Here is a 22,154-nt window from a genome sequence, read left to right as displayed (position 1 = left end):
CCCCCCGAAGAGTGCTAGCAAACCTACCTCCCAGGATATTGGTGCCCTTCTGGTTCAGGTGCAACCCGTCTTGCTTGTACAGGTCCCACCTTCCCCAGAATGCAGTCCAATTGTCCAAATACCTGAAGCCCTCCCTCCTACACCATCCTTGCAGCCACGTGTTCAACTGTACTCTCTCCCTATTCCTTGCCTCACTGTCACGTAGCACCGGCAACAACCCAGAGATGACGACTCTGTCCGTCCTAGCTTTTAGCTTCCAGCCTAACTCCCTGAGCTCCTGAATGACCTCCCCATCCCTCTTCCTACCTATGTCGTTGGTGCCAATGTGCACCACAACTTCTGGCTGCGCACCCTCCCCCTTAAGGATTCTGAAGACACTGTCCAAGACGTCTCGGACCCTGTCAGCCAAGAGGCAACAAACCATCCGAGAGTCTCGGCCATGTCCACAGAACCGCCTGTCTGTCCCTCTAACTATAGAGTCTCCTATAACTAGCGCTCTCCTCCTCTCCCTCTTTCCCTTCTGAACCTCAGAGCCAGACCTCATGCCAGAGACCCGGTCACTGCAGCTTACCCCTGCTGGGTCATCCCCCCCAACAGTATCCAAAGCGGTATACTTATTGTTGAGGGGAACGACCACAGGGGATCCCTGCACTGCCTGCTTCCTCCCCTTCCCACCTCTAACTGTTATCCAGCCACCTCTGTTCTCTGGCGTAACTATGTTCCTGTAGCTTCTATCTATCACCCTCTCAGCCTCAGTTCATCCAACTCCAGCTCCAGTTCCCTAACGCGGTCTGTGAGGAGGTTGAGTTACATCACACTGTAAATTTTTGCTATAGATTCTGTGTCTTACAATTGTGTACTCCACAACCACTTGATGAAGGAGCAGCGCTCCAAAAGCAAGTGCTTCCAATTAAACCTGTTGGGCTATAACCTGGTGTTGTGTGATTTTTAATTTTGTACACTCCAGTCCAACACTGACATCTCTAAATCACATCTGCATAGAGGCTGGGTAAACCACATTAGCAATAATACGGTGACAGGTAAATTCCTGGAGTGTGTACAAGATGGTGTTTTAGACTAGTATGTCGAGGAATCAACTAGGGAACAGGTCAGCCTAGAATTGGTATAGTGCAGTACAGAGGGTTTAATGAATAATCTTTTTGGTCCTTAAGTGAAGAGTAACCATAACTTGAAAGAATTCTTCATTGAGACGGGGAATGAAGTAGGCCAATCTATAGCTGGGGGTCCTAATCCTAAATAAATGAAAACAGAAAGATATCAGGGGTAAATTGGCTATAATAGATTGGGTAACATTACAAAAAGGCATGACAGTAGATAAGCAATGGTTACTATTAAAGGAATGAATGCATGATTTCCAACAGTTACAGATTAAGGAATATATTAGATCCAAAAAGGAGTCTCATAAAGTTGCTAGAAAAATTAGCAAGTCTGGGGATTGGGAGTACTTTGGAATTCAGCAAAAGAGGATTGATTGATTAAGAAGGGAAAGACATAGTAAGAAAATAGACCAGCACAAAATGTAAAAGTAGTCTGTAAAAGCTTTTATACATTACGTAAAAAGAGAAAACAAATATATGCTCTTTGCAATCAGCAATGAAGGAATTGATATGGAGAACACAGAAATGGCAGAGCACTTATACAATAATTTATTTCTGTCTTCATAGAAGACACGAATAATTGTCCAGAAATGCTAGGGAGCCAAGGCTCTAATGAGAAGAAGGAATTAGAGGAAATCCATATCAATTTTATAAAAAATCCTTGAGAAATTAATGGGACTGAAAGTGGATCAAGCTCCAAGGCCTGATAATATACATTACAGGGTGCTAAAAGAGGTGTTACAGAAATAGTGAATGTGTTTGGTTGTCATCTACCAAAATTCTATAAATTCTGAAATATTCCTTGCAGATTGCAGTATAGCAAATGTAACCCCACTATTTAAAAAGGGGCAAGGGAGAAAGCACGGAATTACCAACTGGTTAGGTTAACATTAGTATTAAGGAAAATGTTGCAGTCTATTATAAAGGATGTAATAACAGAGCGCTCAGAAAATATGAATGGGATTGGACAAAGTTAATATGTATTTATGAAAGCAAATAACAAACAATATAGATAAAAAGGAACTAGGAAATGTAATTTGATTTTGAAAAGACATTTGACAAGAAACCACACAAAAGGTAACTTAACAAAATAAGAGCCTATGATGTTAGTGGTAGTACCTCCGCATGGCTAGTTGATTGGCTTACTAATCGACAACAGAGTTGGGATAAAGCGAGCATAATCAGGATGTCACCCTGTTACTAGTCGAGTGTCACAGTGATCATTGCTGGAATCGTAGTTATTTATAGTATTAATTAATGACTTAATTTAGGGAGGTTTGCAGATGAGTGCCTATAGAGGGATATAAATAGGTTGTGATTAGGTAAAGTTTGACGTGGGAAACTGTGAGGTTTGACAGGAAGAATAAAAGAGTTGAATATTATTTAAGTGGAGAAATATTGTAGAAAGCTGCAGCAAAGAGAGATTAAGAATCTTTGTGCATGAATCACAAAAAGCTAGCATCCAAGTTCAACAGACAATAGGAAAGAGTGTGGTGCTGGAAAAGCGCAGCAGGTCAGGCAGCATCCGACCTAGCTTCCCACCTATCTGCTCCACCCTCCCCACTGATTTATCATAATCACCCCGCATCTGCATCCACTTATCACCTTCCCAGCTGCCTTCCCAGTCCTACCCCCACCCTCTTATTTATCACTCGGTACCCCACCCTCCGAATGTTTCCTGATGAAGGTTTATGCCCGAAACATCGACTCTCCTGTTTCTTGGATGGTGTCTGACCTGTGCTTTTCCAGCGCTACAATTTTGCAACTCTGTCTCTCCAGCATCTGCAATCCTCACTTTCTCCCAGATAATGGGAAAGGCAAATGGATTACTGGTGTTTATTTTCAAAGGGAATGGTATAAAAATAGGGAGGTATTGCTAAAGCTATTAAGGCAATTGCTAGACCATAGCTGGAATACTATGAGCACTTTTTCATCCACTTATCTAAGAAAAGATATACTACATTGGAGGCAGTCCAGAGAAGCTGCTTTGATTGATTCTGGCTTTGGAGGAATTTTCTTATGGGGAGAGGTTGAGTAGACTGGGCATATACTCACTGGAGTTTAGAAGAATGAGAGGAGACCTAATTGAAATATATAACATTCTTAGATGGCTTGATAGTATAGATGTGGAGAGGGTATTTACCCTTGTGGGAAAGTCTAGGACCAAAGAACATAATCTCAGAGATTCCCCATTTAAAATACAGATAAGGAGGCTTTTTATTCTGAGGGTAGTGAATCAGTGGCATTCTTTACAGCAGAGGGCTGCTGAGCCTGGTCATTGAATATCTATTTCAGTATAAAATTTATCTAATCAGTGAGGGAATCAAAGTGTATATGGATAAGGCGGAAAAATTAAGATAAGGACTGTCAGATCAGTGATTATCTAGTTCAATGGAGAGCAGATTTGGTGGGCTAAATGACCTTATTCTATTTCAAAGTCTTAAACTGTCATAAAATACACATTATGTTTGAGAAACTTACTTGAGCTTTGGCAAGGTAACTAATAGAATAGTTAAAGGGAAACTAGCGAATGGTGATTAGATTCCCTACAGTATGGGAACAGGCCCTTCGGCCCAACAAGTCCACACCAACCCTCCAAAGAGTAACCCACCCAGACCCATTCCCCTAGCCCCTATATTTACCCCTGACTAATGCACCTATCACTACGGGCAATTTAGCATGGCCAATTCACCTGACCTGCACATCTTTGGATTGTGGGAGGAAACCGGAGCACGTGGAGGAAACCCATGCAGACACGGAGAGAATGTGCAATGTATTTGGATTTTCAGGAAGCTTTGATGAAGTCCCATATAATAGGTTAGCGTGCAAGATTAAAGAACAATAAACTGGCATAGATTCAGAATTATTCAGCAGACATTATCAGAGGAGGAACAAATTTTATTTTCAAGAGTGGAAAGCAGTCCACCTAACCTGCATGTCTTTGTACTGTGGGAGGAAACAGGAACACCTGGAGGAAACCCATGTAGATATGGGGAAAATGTGCAGACAATCGACCAAGTTGGGAATCGAACCCAGGTCTCTGCCGCTGTGAGGCAGTAATGCTAACCACCGAGTCACTGTACCACCATTTGTAAAATTCTGATAAAGTTGGACAAATTAGATGCAATGTATTTCACCCTTCTTGTTGGTCTTGAGAAAGGGGGTCACAGTCTCAGGATTTGTGATAGGCCATTTAATACTGAAATATGGAGGCATGTCTTCACTCAGGTAATGGTGAACCCATGGAATTCTTTAACATATAGGACTGTGGAGGGCAAGGCACTGGCTATATTTAAGAAAAAAAAAACATTTTAAGACACTACAGGCATTAAGGGGTATGGGGAGAGAATGAGAGTATAGCATTGATATAGATGAACATCAATGATCGTTGAATGGCAAACACGCTCGATGGGCTGAATGACCTACTCCTTTTTTTCTGTTTCTACGGAAGATATGCATGATAAAATAGTCACAAATATGCCAGTAATTATAAAACTAAACATATTTGAAGCAAATTTTATTAGCAATATTAGAAAAACATGTTCTTGTCTAATTTCAGGACCTGAAATTTGCACTTGAGGATCAAAAGAAAAAATATTTGCACTTGGAATGTACTTTGGAAAATGAAAGGGTGACAATAAATGACCTTAGACAGAATCTAGATTCTGAGAAAGCCCTACATGAAACTGAATTATCCCATGAGAAAAGTCGCGTCAGTGAGCTCCAAGTTGCCTTAGATGCTGAAAAAAGTAGATCTTGTGAATTAAGCAGTGCACTAGAACGAGAACGGCGGATCTTGAAGCTGCTTCCTCAGGCAAAGGAGAAGCAGGAAGGAATGGTGAAGACAGCTGAGATGACATCTGAAATGCTAATAGGGGAGCTGCAAAGACAACTAGAAGATCAACATAATCGTATAGTAGAGTTGGTGAGTGAGATGGAAAGCTACAAACTTGAGTCAGTTCAATTGAGGCAACACCTTGAGGAACAGCAGCAGATTAATAGGAAGTCCCTGTTAAAGGAGCAAGAATCGCATAAACATATCCTGGAAAAAGTAGATTCCTTGCAGCTACAAGCAAAAGAACTCATGGACCAGTTGGAAAAAGAAAAACATGAAGTTTTAAAGTTGCAAAGAGAGAAAGAAAAATTGAAAGAAACTGTTCAGGCATTACAGGAAATGAAACAAGTGAGAACCGGAGAGGCAGAAAATCAATTGGACACAGATGTAGCTGTCACTGACAAGATCCCTCAAGCAAAGGTACATGCTGTAAAATTGACTAATACCTCATTTCAACAACTTGTCATAACTACAGCCAAAAATTTGCATTTATATAGTACTTATTATGTGTGTAAATATGCTCTATAGATTAGATTAGATTACTTAGATTACTTACAGTGTGGAAACAGGCCCTTCGGCCCAACAAGTCCACACCGACCCGCCGAAGCGCAACCCACCCATACCCCTACATTTACCCCTTTAACCTAACACTATGGGCAATTTAGCATGGCCAATTCACCTGACCCGCACATCTTTTTGGACTGTGGGAGGAAACCGGAGCACCCGGAGGAAACCCACGCAGACACGGGGAGAATGTGCAAACTCCACACAGTCAGTCGCCTGAGTCGGGAATTGAACCCGGGTCTCTGGCGCTGTGAGGCAGCAGTGCTAGACACCGTGCCGCCCCCGTCTCTTTTATATCTATCCCCTCTGAGGCTAGTGAACACCTGGAAATACCTACCCCATGAGTTGGGGAGGTTTGATCAATGAAGGTATTGAAAGAGTACACAGATCGTACTTTAAAATCTCAATTTGTCCAGGACTATGAAGAGCTGGTGTGAAAGAGGATTTAAGGCTTGAAGAAGATCAGTCACAATGTTCTTGAATGGTGAGGCAGGCTGGAGGGGCCAGCCAATCATCTTCACTCCTATTTCTCATGTTCTTAAAATCTAAGCATCCTTACAGCTCACTGGGACATAGATACGTGCCACACTAGAAAAGCTGTGACTTTTACATAAAATGCTCCAAACTTCACAATCCACAACCTCAGTTTATCCAAACATTCATCCAAACATCAAAGGTGTGCACAAAAATTCCGGCTGGGGACTTGATTGTCGGCATGGATTTACATCTGAAAATTGCCACATGTTAATTTCAGTCCCGCATAAAGTCTAGCACCACTGTAAATCTTGTCTTCTCGCGTCTTGTGGTTTTTCATTGAACTTGTTTTATAAGCTTCTCATAGTTTGGGGTAAAATGTCAAAGATAGGAAATAAAGTATAAAATGTGAAACCAAAAACTTTAAATGAGAGCGATATCTGTTGAAACGTTAGAATTGTAAATGGATAGCCAGTTGTGTACCCAAAAAGTTGTAGCTCCACTAAATCTGATTTGGAACATAACTGGAGAGATTATGAGTATGGTATCGAATCTAAACTTGACTTTTATTCTTTTCTAATGCATTCACTTGTGCCACATTACAATGAGGAGAAAGTGAGGTCTGCAGATGCTGGAGATCAGAGCTGAAAATGTGTTGCATCCAGGGAACAGGAGAATCGACGTTTTGGGCACAAGCCCTTCTTCAGGAATGAGGAAAGTGTGTCCAACAGGCTAAGATTAGGAAACTGGTGAAATCCGAGTTCATCCCTTGTGGTTGGAGGGTTCCTAGGCGGAAGACCAACCAACCCAACCACCCTGTGGCTCAACACTTCAACTCTCCCTCCCACTCTGCCAAGGGTATGCAGGTCTTTGGACTCCTCCATCGCCAGACCACAACAACACGACGGTTGGAGGAAGAGCGCCTCATCTTCCGCCTAGGAACCCTCCAACCACAAGGGATGAACTCGGATTTCACCAGTTTCCTCATTTCCCCTCCCACCACCTTGTCTCAGTCAAATCCATTGAATTCAGCACCGCCTTCCTAACCTGCAATCTTCTTCCCGACCTCTCCGCCCCCACCCCAGTCTGACCTATCACCCTCACCTTGAACTCTTTCCTCCTATCACATTTCCGACGCCCCTCCCCCAAGTCCCTCCTCCCCACCTTTTATCTTAGCCTGCTGGACACACTTTCCTCATTCCTGAAGAAGGGCTTATGCCCGAAACGTCGATTCTCCTGTTCCCTGGATGCTGCCTGACCTGCTGCGCTGTTCCAGCAACACATTTTCACCACATTACAATGACAAAATCAAATATTGGGTTGCAATCATAATCATGACGCTTTCTTTCTTGAGCAATTACCCTCAAAAGTAATGTAATCATTCTCAGAGTTTCACTTTTTTGCACAAATGAGGAACATTTGCCTTGTAACTTGGCTGATCTAGGCTTTTCCAGCAACACATTTTTAAGCTCTGATCTCCAGCATCTGCAGTCGTCACTTTCTCCCTGTCATCTTGATCTAGGCTAGTCTAGGAGAAATAAAATCTATCTATTTTGTACATTTCAAAATAACATGAAATTTAGCAGCATAAAACGGATCAAGAGAGAAACAAAGTTAACATTTGGTTCAAATATGACTTATTCAGTCATATTCAAATTGACTAATTAACCCTGTTTTTCTTTACACAGATGCTGCCAATACTGCTATTTTCTAGCACTTTGCGTTTATTTTAAATGTCACGCATCTGTAGTATTTTATTTTTCATAAAATAAACTAACCAGAGCGAAATTTATGTTAAATTCTATTAGTTTAGCCAACAAGATCTTGTTAACAAAATTTACGATAAGCTTTTAATCAGTTGTCCACAAATGAAAAAAAAAGTCGTCAATAATCATATGCCAAATCCCTCATTTTGCATTCTCAATACCAGTTTTTAGTCAAACTCAGGCAGGTCTGGCAGCATCTGTAGACAGAAACTCTCAGTAAATGTTTCAAGTCCAGTGGCCCTTCATTAGAACTGGACTCATCCCGACTTGAAGCGTCTCTTCACGGCTGCTACTGAACCTGCTGAGTTTCTCCAGCATATTGTGCTTGTATTTCAGAATTCCAGCATCCACAGTTCTTTGATTTCATACCAGTTTCTTTTGTAGCGTGCAGCTGAGCGCTAGAGCAGTTCAACAGGTTTCACAAGTTTTTCCAAGTGTACTCCCAGTCTATTAATATAACCTGCAGTTTGCTTTTCTCATGCTTAAAGGAAATACAGTAGAACCTCGATTATGCAAACGACACTGGCCGGGAGTATTTTGTTCAGATAATTGATCGTTCAGATAATCGATCTGATCGTAAACAAGCGATAATTTATGAGTGCTGGTTATCTGAACATTTCTCTGTCATCTAGCAATGCGTGCCATAATGCAGTTTAACCGACAACTGTTCTATCATAATTTGAGAGCCAGTTATCGAACATTTATCGGTTATCCGGCAATACACTCTATAATGCTGTTTAACTGATAACTGAATGCTGAGTTGCCTAATGCCGTTTTTACTGGACTTTGAGATCTTATTTGGAAAATGTGAAATTCGGATAATTGATGTTTGGATAATCAAGGTTGTACTGTATTGTTGTTCACTTCAACATGAGTCACTTCTTAGAAAACTGTTTCTGCCATGTGGTATCAAACAAAAATATACTGTGGCACAGTTTTCTGTTTCTGTAATATGAAAGAGTAAACAAGGAAGGCCTCTTCATACAAACCTAATAAAATACAAAGCGACATAGGAATGTAGAGACTTGAATGTGACCACAATGATTTAGTTGACACATATCAAAATTCAGAAAAATACTGTATCACCAGTAGTTTGTTTTAAAGCCATTTTTATTTGTCGAATATCTATTTTCCTACACACTTTACCAATGTTGTATTGCCTTTTTCATATGTTTTCCTTCCTCTGTGTTTTCAGAGTTTGAATCCTTGGTCACTGGCCCCACTCTGGCGTCCATTACTATGTCAAATAGTTTATTGGGTTGAATGTATCTCTGCTTTTTAAAATCATGAATAAGTGCCAAAACGTATATTCAACCAACTGAGAATCCCTAAATTCTGCTTAGTGATGTTACTTTAGAAGCATTGTAATAGTATTATGTTCTTAATGCATACAAGTTTAACCATAAAGGTATTGGGTTTCAGTTTTATAAAAACTTTATAATATAAAAGACTGAAATTTGTTTGAAATGGTATTGCTGAAATTAAAGTCTTTGATATATTTTCAAAACATATTAAATAGTGTTTAGCACATGGGAGGTCAACATTGAATTAAAAACTGGGTTATTCAGTTATATAGATATGTGCCAATGACCACAAGGTGGTATTAGACTCCTTTGTCTTTAATATGGTATACGGTACTCAAAATTCAATACAATTTATTTTGTTTTCCATTTATCCACAAATCTAACTTAACCACTAATTTTGTATTCTAAGAGGGATACAGTGAGGTCATGGTTGAAGTGTAGCTTAACTCCGTGTACCTGCTTTTGGCACATATCCTGTAATACATTTGTTGAATAAAAATTGATCAATCTCAAATTTAAATTAACAACCTATCCAGCAACAACTGCCATTTGTGAAATAGAATTTCGAACATCTATTGCTTTTTGTGTGCAAAATATCTCTCCTGAAAGCACTTCCAGCATTTATCTAACATTTGAGAGATCACAATAGCTACACTGCATCGACATTCATCACACGATAATTTAATCTTTTTGGACACCACAATACATAAGCACTTCCCACCTTTGCATTTATTTTAATGCAGCTTGAGTGCTTTGTCATACTCCTTTATCAAAAACTATGGAACACCCTTTTTCAAAAAGTTTGTTTAATGGATGCAAAAAGGTAGCCAAATTTGGTATGAATTTCTTGAAATAATTCACTACTCCAAAAATAGTTCTAATAGAGTGTAGAGGGTGTGGAGCATTTCTTAGTGTTTTGAACCATTCTCTGGATAGGGTGTTACCTATCTTTGGCTACTGAGAGATCCAACTACACTACAGAATTTTGAAACATTTCCCTTTAACTGCTTTCAGTTGACCTTCATGCTTTTCTAAATATTTGTATACCTTTTTCAGCTTCTCATCATGGGTCTGCCTGTTTGGATCTCAAGCAAATCTGTCATTCAAGTAACATAATCCCTGAATTCCTTGCAACATTTCGTTCACCAACTCAAAATTTCTGAGGACTCAGAAACACTGAATGGAAACTGAAGTAGACCTATGTGACTGTTAATTATGAAATATGACTTTAACTCATTGTCAATTTTATTTGTGGAAAGGGAAATATCAGATCTAACTTTGAAGAAACCTGGTCTCTGAACAACACAATGAATAGATTTTTGACATTTGGCAAATTATTGTGAGTTACTTTATAATCTCCACATCGTGTCAAACAGCCATTTGCCTTTGGCCCGACCATTATGGGTGCAGCCCAAGTACCCTTTGTCCTTGAATCAGGTGTTCAGTTCCATTGAAACAACTGAGGATTCTTGACAATCACTCATCTTGCATTGTGTGTTTCATTTCTATGTGAACAATCATATTTGAGAGTAATTTCACTGTTTTTAATCAGTTCCTTCTGAGTGGGACTAGTTGTTGACACTTCGTTATGACAGTTGGTAATTTTGCCCATTGCTCTTTGTAATTGACTATTATAGAAATTTTATATCCTCTACAATTCCTTAATTTTAGATGTGATTTCTCAACTGATGCTAATTCGTTTTTGATAGCTATTCAGTGTCATGCTGAAATTCCATATCAAACTCCCTGTCCAATAAAACTCCATTCAGTATTACTCGGATGATAATAGACTGTGAACTTGCATTTAACGTTGTTGTGCTTTTTATTGAAAAGATCGCAGTAGCAGTCAATGAGCTGCTACTATTTGCCAATGTTCACTTGTATCATGTCCTCCTTGTCAGTATTTTGTCCAGCTTCTGATATCACAATCAAATCAAATCAAATCAATGCCTTGGCAAGATGGCCCTTTTTGTAACTGTAGCATTCTGACTGCAGAAATGGACAATTCACAGCCCCACAAAGGTATAACATGGTGACAAGACTATATAATTGCCTTGATTGGAACTTTTGGCATAATCTAATGAAGCTTATTTACTTCAGTACTGACTGACAATTGACTATTCTTGTGTCGTATTCCACCATATCGGTGAAAACTGCTATTTGGCAAGGTCAGGAACTTAATACATCTGCCCTCACTTTTAAAATGCACGAAACTCTGACCCATAACAGTCTTTCTTGAAATTCTCCTTAATTTTCAAAGCCACAATAAACTCTGCAATGCCCTCACTGGGCAATTGATCCCTTGTTCCAAACTGATAACTTGCAGCAATCTCCAGTGGTGGAACTATAATGCTGCTCAAGCAGGTCCAAAATGTCTGACAGTGACATGTCTTTTCAGTTAGTTGGGGCAAGCAAATCTTTGAATTTTCCATACTTGTTACCCCATAGTTTGATTATCAGGGCTATCCAGGATATTATTAGCAGTGAAAGACCTCTTCAGCCACTGTTCATATGCACCAAAGAATTCATGATCATATTCTATTAATACCTGTTAATGCAACTATCTTTGAAAGGCAACCTATCCATGTGTACCAACAGCTTTTCCACCAGGACCAGATTTTGAAATCTATTTCTCAGAAAAATGAAATTTTTCTCTTGGCTCTCTTGGCTTGCTCTTTGAAGATTAACCAATTTATTTTTTTAAGCTAGGGATGTACTCATTCTTAACTTGTTGCCAAAAGTGATATCTTTTTGAGATAGATCAAAAGAATGTGTAGTACGTGGTTGATGAACACCAAACTAAAACACAAATTATTCTGGTATATACGTAAATATAAATGGTCATGAGAGTGGACTATTAGTTTATTTTTCATACACATTGTTAAACTGATTTTTGTTTCCCTGCAGTTGCAGAATACTTGCAACATTGGGCTTTCAACTGATAGAACAAGAAACTGGATTATGCACCAAAAGTTGGCAGCAACAGAGAATGGAAAGGATGCCTCAGTTTATAGCGAGCAATGGTATACTGAATCAGTGAATGGTACTGAAATTGATGGAGGAGGCAGCGCATCTGGAGAAAATATTAACATGGAACGCATCAGACAGAAGATGCAGCTGATTATTTCCAAACTTAGAATGTTGGCCAACAAAGTTATTACTAGGTATAAAGAGTGTTGAAATGAATAATGGGGATTCAAAAATGTTAATGTATTGTGACTGAAACTCCTCCATACATGAACGTTGTCTTTTGTATGTCATTAGGTTGTATGTCTGCATCTCACCACCGAGAGCTAGGAACTTAATTCCTTTATTTAAATAGGTTTGCACCTGGTCAGTTGGAAATTTGATTTAAATTTAAGACTGGCCTGAGGTTTTCCATGACTCAGCATCTATTGGAGAGAGGAGCAGTTGGACAAATTTATTTGCTTTTTATATCACTACTTGTGAGCATGAACACTTCTCAAACCAAATTCCTGAACCTCCAGCTGGCATGAACAGTACACTCTCCTTCCCAGTCTTTGCTCTCTGGTAGAGATGGAGCCCTTTCCCCTGCACTAGTCATCATTATTTCTATCTTTCCTACTTGTTATATTACAGTTCTTTCAGTCATGCCTGACATGTGCTACCCTCTGCCATTCAGTCTCTGAGCCAGAAAATAGCCAATGTCTATCTCATTGGCTAATAGACAGGCAACAGAATGTCAGAAAATTAGTGAAGTTCCCCTGTTACATTCTACAGTTGTGTGATTTCTTTATCTTCTTATCTGTACTCAACAAACCTCTAATCGTGCTCTCAGTTCCCTCCCTGTAAACATTTATGCAAAATAATCAAAGCTCACATGGGTCAGCTTTATTTGCTACAGGGAAACGTTCACTCTGAAAGTGACAAGGGGCCATTTTCTTTTTAATTTGTGGAATGAGGGTACTGTTGGCTAAGCCTACATTTATTGCCCATGCTTATTTCCAATGTTCAGTTTTCTTTGGCACTTGTCATTGGAAGAAACAATTTTTAAAAGATTGGAAATTATTCTTGTATTTCTGTGCAGCTGATGAATATATATTATCTTTAGTTTAGTTTGTATTTCATACTAGTGCTGTTATTTAACATTTGTAATTAAAGTCTTTAAAGTTTTTTAAAAACATTCATCCTCTTCCCTCCTGAATAGAAGTGTCACTTGACATTGGAGACATTTCTGTCGTCTTAGTAGCAGGCCCTAAAGAGAATATGTTCAATGTTTAGTGTGATATTTGTGTGATACTAGAAAAGAAACTCACTTAACAAAACAATTGAAATGTTAACATTGCTTGATGTTAGTATTTATGCCAATTTTACTTATTTTACAATTTTGAGTATCTTCAGCTGAAATTCATTATTCATTTAAAGTAGAATGCAGCACAGCAGTGAAACCACAGATGATGAAGACCTGACCTGGTTACAGAATAACATTCAGGACATTGCATTGCAGTTGCAAATCCCTGTTCCAGAGGTGAGTTAAATTACACTAAAGATCTGGTATTGTGTTCTGTGTTCAATCCTGCGGTCTCTCAGTTATCTTTCTACTGCTGGATTGTGAGCTAAGCAACAAAATGGAGCTTTTAACATCTGCTAAAAACAAAAGCAGCTGAAATTTTATCCTTTTCAATCAACCCTGCCTGGATAAATTAAGATTTGACTGTTGAGCTTTGGGTGGCAGAACTTTTTAAATAAAAGGATTGTCTTAACATATAGCCAGGTATACCTCTGTCCTTGAACATTATCCCTTATTTCCTCATAAACACCAATTGTAGTTCAGTTCCTTCCCCACAAGAAGCAGATAAATAAATATCGCATTAATTCAAAGTACAATAGACTTTTTTAAAATGCAGGAAGTTACTTTATGTTTAGTTATTCCCTGGAGATCCAAGATTTCTACAAGTCCTTAAGCTGTGATTTTAAGCTTTTATGTTAAATTTTGGATATGATCAATGCAATGTTTTCTGGGTCCAACATTGCAGTGTCCTTGACGGTCTTCCATTCAATAAGACATCTATTTAGAATACAGCTGCTACCCTGTGTTGCTGGTCTGGTCCAGTAAGGTCCCATTAGCTCATTTGTCTATGTAAATAGCATGACCACTTTTTAGTGCCATGGTTTACAATATATAAAGTGCACTCATTAGTTTGAGCAGAAACTTGTGTTCTTATTAAAATCAATTACCTTTTGGGCACCATGGCTAGGTAGAACACAGCATAAGAAATAGGAGTAGGCCATTCAGCCCCTTAATCTTGCTCTGTCATTCTATAACATCCTTGATATTTAAAAAATCTATCTACCTCCTTCTTAAATACTTCTGTGGTATAACCTTCACAACTGTCTGGGATGCCAAATTCCACACATTCACTACCCAATGAGAGAAGACATTCCTTTGTATCTCAGTTTTAAGTAAATGTCCCCTTATTCTGTAACCATGTCCCCTAGTTCAAGATTTCTTCATTAATAGAAAAGTCTCCTCAATATCTACCCTGTTAAGTACCTCAGAATCTTGTATGTTTCAATAAGATCACTCCTTATTCTTCTATAATTAATAAAGACAGTTCTCAATCAGTCAACCACTTCATCCCAGAAATCAGCCCGTGAATCTTTTTTGAACTACCTCCAATGTCAAAATATATTTTCTTAAATATGGGAACCAAAATTGAACACAATATTCCACAATATCAGCTAGACCCCCTGCAGTTGTAACAAGCTTTCCCTAGTTTTAAACTCCAACTTGTTAGCAATGAAGGCCAAAGTTTTATTTGTCACCTTAATTACCAGCTACACATGTATGCTAAACTTTCGTGTTTGATGCACAAGATCTGCATTTTTTCAAATGTCACTCCATTAAACTAATAGCATGCCTTTGATTCTTCCCAACAAAGTACATGATCTCTCAGTTCCTAAATTAAACTCTATCTGCCTAGATTTTACCCAGTCACTCACCCAACCTAGATTATCTATGTCCTCTTCACAACATGCTCTCTCATCTATTTTGTGTCATCAGCAAATTTAGATATATTGCACTCTGCCCAGTCATACAGTCGGAGTCATAGAGACGTACAGCACGGAAACAGACCCTGCAGTCCAACTCGTCCATGCCGAACAGATATCCTAAATTAATCTAGTTCCATTTGCCAGCATTTGGCCCATATCTCTCTAAACTTTTCCTATTCATATACACCTCCAGATGCTTTTTAAATGTTGTTATTGTACCAGCTTCCACCACTTTTCCCAGCAGTTTGTTCCATACGTACACAACCCTCCACGTGAAAAAGTTGCCCCTTAGGTCCTTTAGTTCTCCAAGTCATTAATATAGATAATAAATATTTGAGGTCATAAGACTGCTCCTTGTGGCAATCAATTGGTTACATCATTCCAGCCTGTAAAAGTACCTTTAATTGCAGCTCTTCTGTGTGTTAGCCAAACCTCAGTCCATGCTAATAATTAGCCCCAATATCTTGAGTTCCTGCCTTGTGAAATAATATTTTATATGGCACCTAATCGAGTGTTTTCTGGAAATCTAAGTACCACATCTGTTGGCTCCCTTTTGTCAACTCTGCTTGTTATAACCTCAAGAAATTGAAGCAAGTTTGTGGAACATCATTTTTCTTTCACAAAACCCATGTTGACTTTGTTTGATTTCATTAGCTTTTCTAAATGTCCTGCTATGTCTTTAATTATGTCTTCCTGCTTTCATTTCCCTCCTTTCTTGATCAGGGATTTGCAAATATCCTCCCAGAATTCAGTGAGTTCTGCAATATTTCGCCTAATGCTTCCACTTTGTTTAAAATATTTGGAAGCAGGCCACCAGGTCCTTCTGTCCATTAATTTGTCAAATAAATTGTCACTGATGATAGAAACTGTTATAAACCCTCTCCTCCCATTTAGCAGCTTCTTTATCTGTTATCTTTGGCAAGTTTATAGTGTTGTCCACCATGATGATCAGTATAAAATATTGGTTTAAATTATCTGTTATTTCCTGGTTTCCCATTATCAAATGCCCCATTGCATCGTTCAAGGCTCCTACGCTCACTTTAGTCACTTTCTTTTTATATCCCCTAGAACTCTTGCTGTTGGTCATTATATTTAGAATATAAAAATGTAAGGAGTAGAAGCAACAGTAGACTATTCAGCAGCTTGAGCCTGCTCTGCCATTCAATATGCTCATGGCTTATATCATCTCAGGTTCAATTTGACATTACTGCCTGCTCTTCATAACCCTTCAATCCATTACTAATTAAAACTCTTGTCTATCTGCTCCTTAAATTCAATCAATGTCCCAGCATTCACTGCACTCTGGGATTATGAATTGCACAGATTCATGAGCATTTGGGAGAAGTCATTTCTCCTCATCGCTGTTTTAAATTTGCTATTCCTTATCCTAAAGCTATGACCTTTTGTTCTAGATTATGTCATAAGAGGAAACATCCTCTCAATGTTTACTATTACTTTCCGAATCAATCTTCTCCCTTTTTATTAGGTTTCAAGTCATTGCTGCTGGTTCCCTTTATTAAAAGAAATCCTCTGGCTTATCACTTGTGCCACTTTGTATGCCTTAGTTTTTGATTGGATGCTCTCTTTGACAGCCTTCATTAACCACGGGTAGTTCATTCTTCTCATCTAATCTTTTTTGACCAGAATAAAGTTTTGCTGAGCAGAATTGAAAATTTGCTTAAATACTGCTACTTCTCATCTGCTGGCTTTCCCCTTAGTCCATTTCCCAACCTGCTTTAGGCAACTCCTGCTTCATTGTCTTTCTATCTATAATTGCCCTTATTTAAGTTGAAAGAGGGATGAAGTCTGAAGACAGAGTTTCAGGACCTAGGGAAAACGCAACCTCAAAGTAAAAATTCTGTATTGCTTTCAGTAATTATTCTCGTATTTGAGTTCAGAAGTGAGATGATTTACCTGATATGTGCATGGCTTGAGAGGTTAGTGTGAGGGAGGTGAAATGGAGCTTTAATTCTGAAGTGTTGTGACTGCTTCTGATGAGATACAATCTACAAACCGAATGAGTTACGCCTTAACAAGATTGGGTAAAGTATCATTGCAGATGCTAATCAGGAGGGTTTGAAATAACTAAGCCTCGGATTGGGATCCTAAGAATTGATTCAGAAAGGTGAGAAGAAAATTTGGAAATGAAAGGCAGAAGATTAGTAAACATGTTTGGAAGAGAAAGGAAGACTAAACTCTACAGGCAACATGGGAATTTGACAATGTTAAATGGTATACACTCAAGTGCAAGAAATGCAGGGAATAAGGCAAATGAATGGAGAGCAGATTTAAATCCTGGGAGTATGATTTTTTTAGTTATTATTGAAACTAAGACCATAAGGCTAACCTGTGTGTTGGGAGTGTGAGATATTAGACAAAATTAACATTGTTAGAAATGAAGCATTATGGAGCTTAACTTCTTTTCAATGTGCGTACAACTCCGGATACCCTCGTGTATGCAGTCCCAAACAAAATCTTTTCGAGGCTAGGAAGCAAGAAGGAAACAACAGAAACTCAAACATAATTTTCCAGTTCTCTTTGACTATAGTGGTGGTGCCAAAGGCTGAGAGCACAGCTAACATTATATCATTGTTTAATAGGGAGAGAGGGATAATTAATGGGTAATTAGGAATAACTCTGTGGAAAAGTTATTGAAGAAAATTCTGAGGAATGGGAAAAATCTTCATTTAGGGAAACATGGATTAAACAAAGACAGCATGGATTTGTTAAGCACCTATCAATGTTTGATCAATGAGATTAATTTTTTAATGAAGTTAACAAGGAAACTTGATGAGTTGAGCATTTAGAGTCATAGGGATGTTCAGCACGGAAACAGACCCTTCAGTCCAATTCGTCCATGCTGACCAGATATCCCAACCCAATCGCCTGCCAGCACCCAGCCCATATCCCTCCAAATCTTTCCTATTCATATACCCATCCAGATGCCTTTTAAATATTGCAATTGTACTAGCTTCCACCACTTCCTCTGGCAGCTCATTCCATTTATGTATCACCCTCTGTGTGAAAGAGTTGCACCTTAGTTCTCTCTTATATCTTTCCCCTCTCACTCTAAACCTATACCCTCTACTTCTGGACTCCTCACCCAGGCTTTGTCTATTTATCCTATCCATGCCCCTCATGATTTTATAAACCTCTATAAGGTCACCTCTCAGCCTCTGATGCTCCAGGCAACACAGCCCCAGCCTGTTCAGCCTCTCCCTATAGCTCAAATCCTCCAACCCTGGCAACATCCATGTAAGTCTTTTCCAAACCCTTTCATGTTTCACAACATCCTTCCGATAGGAAGGAGACCATAATTGCATGCAATATTCCAAAAGTGGCCTAACCAGTATCCCATACAGCTAACCAATATCCCATACAGCTGCAACATGATCTCCCAACTCCTGTACTCAATACTCTGACCAAAAAAGGAAAGCATACCAAATGCCTTCTTCATTATCCTATCTACCTGCGACTCTACTAACCTGCACTCCAAAATCTCTTTGTTCAGCAACACTCCCTAGGACCTTACAATTAAGTATATAAGTCATGTTCTAATTTGCTTTTCCAATATGCAGCACCTCACATATATCTAAATTAAACTCCATCTGCCACTCCTCAGCCCATTGGCACATCTGATCAAGATTCCGTTGTACTCTGAGGTAACCTTCTTTGCTGTCCACGATACTTCCAATTTTCATGTCATCTGCAAATGTACTAGTTTGTATCAATTTCACAAAACTTTTGACAATATCCTACATGACAGACTTGCACTAGAAGTAAATTAGCAAGTTGGATCCAAAGATTTGTTGAGAAGCTGAAAGCTGAGGGTATTAGGATATGAAGCTTCAGTTCAGTTGGAAAGGAAAGTTAAAGAAGGCATGTATATATTTTGCATCTTTCATTGACCTTAAGGATGTCCGAGAGCACTTTATAGCCAATGAAGTATTATTAAAGTGTAGGTGTAGTGTAAGAAAGTTATCTCTGTCGATTACATCTGTATGGAAATAGAATGAGAATTTTGTGGTTTTGCACCATGTCCCGTGAGTGAGCATCCCTCTGAATGTTAGAATGTTACATTGGTTGATATTGCATGAAATAAAAGCATAAATACGTCAGAATTTTAGAGCACTGAGTTTCCCTGGCACCTGTCATTTACCTTAATGGTGCAGAATTAAGCAAGTATCCTCAGCAATGTTGAAGATGGATTGATTTTAATTGGATAATTTTGAAGTATATATCCGTTTGCAACAATGTCTCCTTTTTAACCTATGGAGACTCTGATTTTGTTTTATTTTAATCTTTATTGTGTCTGCTGAAAACAAGATCTTTAACATTGAAAATTTTTCTCATTAGTATCTTTCATTACAGCAAATGTTCAATTATGATTTTCCAACAGAATCTCATTCCCTCTAGTGGATCAACTGCTGCTCTCACAGAGCGACTTTTGAAGCAAAATACCGACTTGACCAGCTTTGTCAGCAGACTCACAGAAGAAAAGAATGACCTGCACAATAGTCTACTGAAATTACAGGAAGAAGTTCGAAAATACCGTCAACGAAATTCTAGTGATCAGGTATGTTTTATTAATAAAAGTTAATCAAAGTAAATAAAGCATACTATTCAGTAAATATTACAATTGATAAAAACAGCAGCAAATGTGGCAGTTTTAACTGCATTACTCTGAACTTGGTTAGCAAATGCCTACACTATGAAGACAAAGGTTTTATATTTGTGTATGTAAATAAGAACTGAATTATCAATAAATTTCATTACAATTTTGTTTGTTCTAAATTTCAAGATTTGTTTGTCTGAAAGAAGCTTCCAGCATGAAGGTGTGTACAATATTTAGGAAATGCATTTGGTTTATTTAAATGAGCATGTAAAAGGAGTTTGAAATGTTAAGCAGTTGGATGAAAATGTGAAATCCTGATTTTAAATACATAGCAGAAGATGCAGTCTTTGGATAGCACAAAGCCAATTCCACTTCCCGTTGGCAACAGTCAAAATGAATAGATTAGATACTTGAAGATCTCTGAAATAGACCACTTGGGGCTTCAAGCCACAATTTAGTAGATCACAGCTAATTATTTGTGGCCTCAACTTCAACATTCCTACCTGCACCTGATAATGCCCTTTGATTCCCATGTTAGTCAAAAATGTGTTAATACTTGCCTTAAAATATTGAATGACCTTTTCTCAACACCTCTCTGCAAGAGTTTCAAAGACACAATATTCTGAGAGAAAAAGACTCCTTAACTTTTATGCAGTGTCCCATAGTTCTTTTTCTTTTCCAAACCCACCCCCAATATACACCTCCCCCAGCCAAATCCACTCAAAATGGCAAACAGCCTTGAAGTGACCAACCCGTCAATTTCCCACCAAGATCTCAATTTTGTTTAGATAAGATCACCTCTCATTCTTCTTAACTCCAATGAATATAGATCCAGCCTGTTCAATCTTTCATCCTAAGATAACCCTACCCATTCCAGTATCAGTTGAGTGGATCTTCTCTGACTGATCCTTGTGCATTTATATACTCTCTGAGAGTATAAGGAGATCAAAACTGCATAAAGTATACTCCAGATGTAGTCTCACTAATGTCCATTGCAAATGTAGCAATAAACAACTTTTACCTTTGTGATCACTTGCTGTCCCTGATGAGCAATGTTTTGTGATTTGTGTACTGTGACTCCTAGATCTCTCCCATCTCATTTCTGCAGTCTCTGTCAACTTACTAATATGTTGCTTTTCTGTTCTTGCTAACGTAAAGTTCACATTTACCTTCTATCTGCCAAATCTGTGCCCACCCACTCAAAACATCTTCCAAGAAATATAAATGGGTTATGTCTGTGTCACAACTTGCCCTTTTTCTTCCTATGTTTATCTGTTGGTAAATCTGTTTTTCCATTTTCCAGTTATCAAGAAGGCCAGTGGATAATCAAGACTGTGTTGATGCCCTAATAAAATCAGAAAGAATAGTTTGGGCTAGAGAAAAATCTAACCTGCAGAAGGCCTTAAAGCTGGCAGAGGCAGAACTATCTAAAATGAAGGCTGAAGCCAGAAGTGAATCTTTACACACACAGTTGCTTGGATCAATTTCTGAAACTGTTGCTGTAAAGGTAAGTTACTTGAAAGTGCATGTTGTTTTGACTATAGTTTATTATATTTAACTTGAATATAGCATTGCATAATGGACATATATCTCAGTTTCATTGTAGATTTGCATTTGTAATATATGTAAAGAGCTTCAATGTGAATTTGAAGATGTTAAAGATTGCCTTGTAAAAATAGATTAATGTGTAACTGGAAGGAAAAAAACTAGAAATAAGATTTGGCATTTTAATAGGAATTCTTCTTCTGAACTCTTGTAGAGAATTTATGGAAAGTATCTGCGGGCAGAAGGGTTCCGAAAAGCTCTCATTTATCAAAAGAAATACTTGCTACTCCTACTTGGTGGATTTCAAGAATGTGAGCAAGCAACGCTTTCATTTATAGCCCGAATGGGAGGTCACCCATCTTGTACTGATTTACAGACTATTACCCGTCGTTCCAGAGGTTTTACCAGATTCCGCTCAGTGGTTAGGGTTTCCATAGCAATCTCAAGGTAAGCAATCAAAATTTTTTTCAAATGGTGTTACAGATTTAGGAATTTTAGCTGAAACAGGTTCGATCAGTGTTAACTCAGTTTATCAAGGACAAGAGTGCAAGGCGCATAACTGCAGTCCTGTTTAGGACATGTTGCCTAAAAAACACTCTGAACATTGGTATGTAAGAGATGATTTAAAGGTGACATTAAGGCCTTTGCTGTGTCTTGGAATCCCTTCACATTATATAGTTTGCAGCTATTGTATAAATGGGTTAGTTATGCATCAGCTATAGCTTAAGAACTGGCATTAACAACGTAAAACAAATAGTTTAGGTGATGCAGATGTTATTTTTGTCTCTCATTGGGTATTATTTCTGTAAATGTTGTTGAAATAAAGCCGCCTCCAACCGTCACAAGATACAAATCAACTAAGGTAGTTAGGTGATCTATGTGTGTAATTTATGAGATTCTTTCTGTCTGTGCCAAATA

General features: G+C 38.5%; 1 protein-coding gene across 8 annotated transcripts in view; it reads left to right on the top strand.

The window, feature by feature from the left end:
• The window catches only part of akap9 (A kinase (PRKA) anchor protein 9), a 261,473-nt gene that overhangs the window by 228,132 nt on the left and 11,187 nt on the right, over window positions 1-22,154 (top strand). For 7 of the 8 annotated variants that reach the window (XM_043690268.1, XM_043690265.1, XM_043690267.1 and 4 more), the window contains 6 exons: window positions 4,678-5,373; window positions 11,969-12,225; window positions 13,448-13,550; window positions 19,476-19,652; window positions 20,995-21,198; window positions 21,451-21,683. In XM_043690268.1, the coding sequence (XP_043546203.1) occupies window positions 4,678-5,373; window positions 11,969-12,225; window positions 13,448-13,550; window positions 19,476-19,652; window positions 20,995-21,198; window positions 21,451-21,683 (1,670 nt within the window). The remainder of the gene's footprint in view (window positions 1-4,677; window positions 5,374-11,968; window positions 12,226-13,447; window positions 13,551-19,475; window positions 19,653-20,994; window positions 21,199-21,450; window positions 21,684-22,154) is intronic. The other variant, XM_043690266.1, reaches the window with a different exon arrangement.

Source organism: Chiloscyllium plagiosum, chromosome 5, assembly GCF_004010195.1.
Source record: "Chiloscyllium plagiosum isolate BGI_BamShark_2017 chromosome 5, ASM401019v2, whole genome shotgun sequence".
NCBI lineage: Eukaryota > Metazoa > Chordata > Chondrichthyes > Orectolobiformes > Hemiscylliidae > Chiloscyllium > Chiloscyllium plagiosum.
Note: the sequence above shows the minus strand (reverse complement) of the source record. Positions and strands in the feature narration are given on the sequence as shown.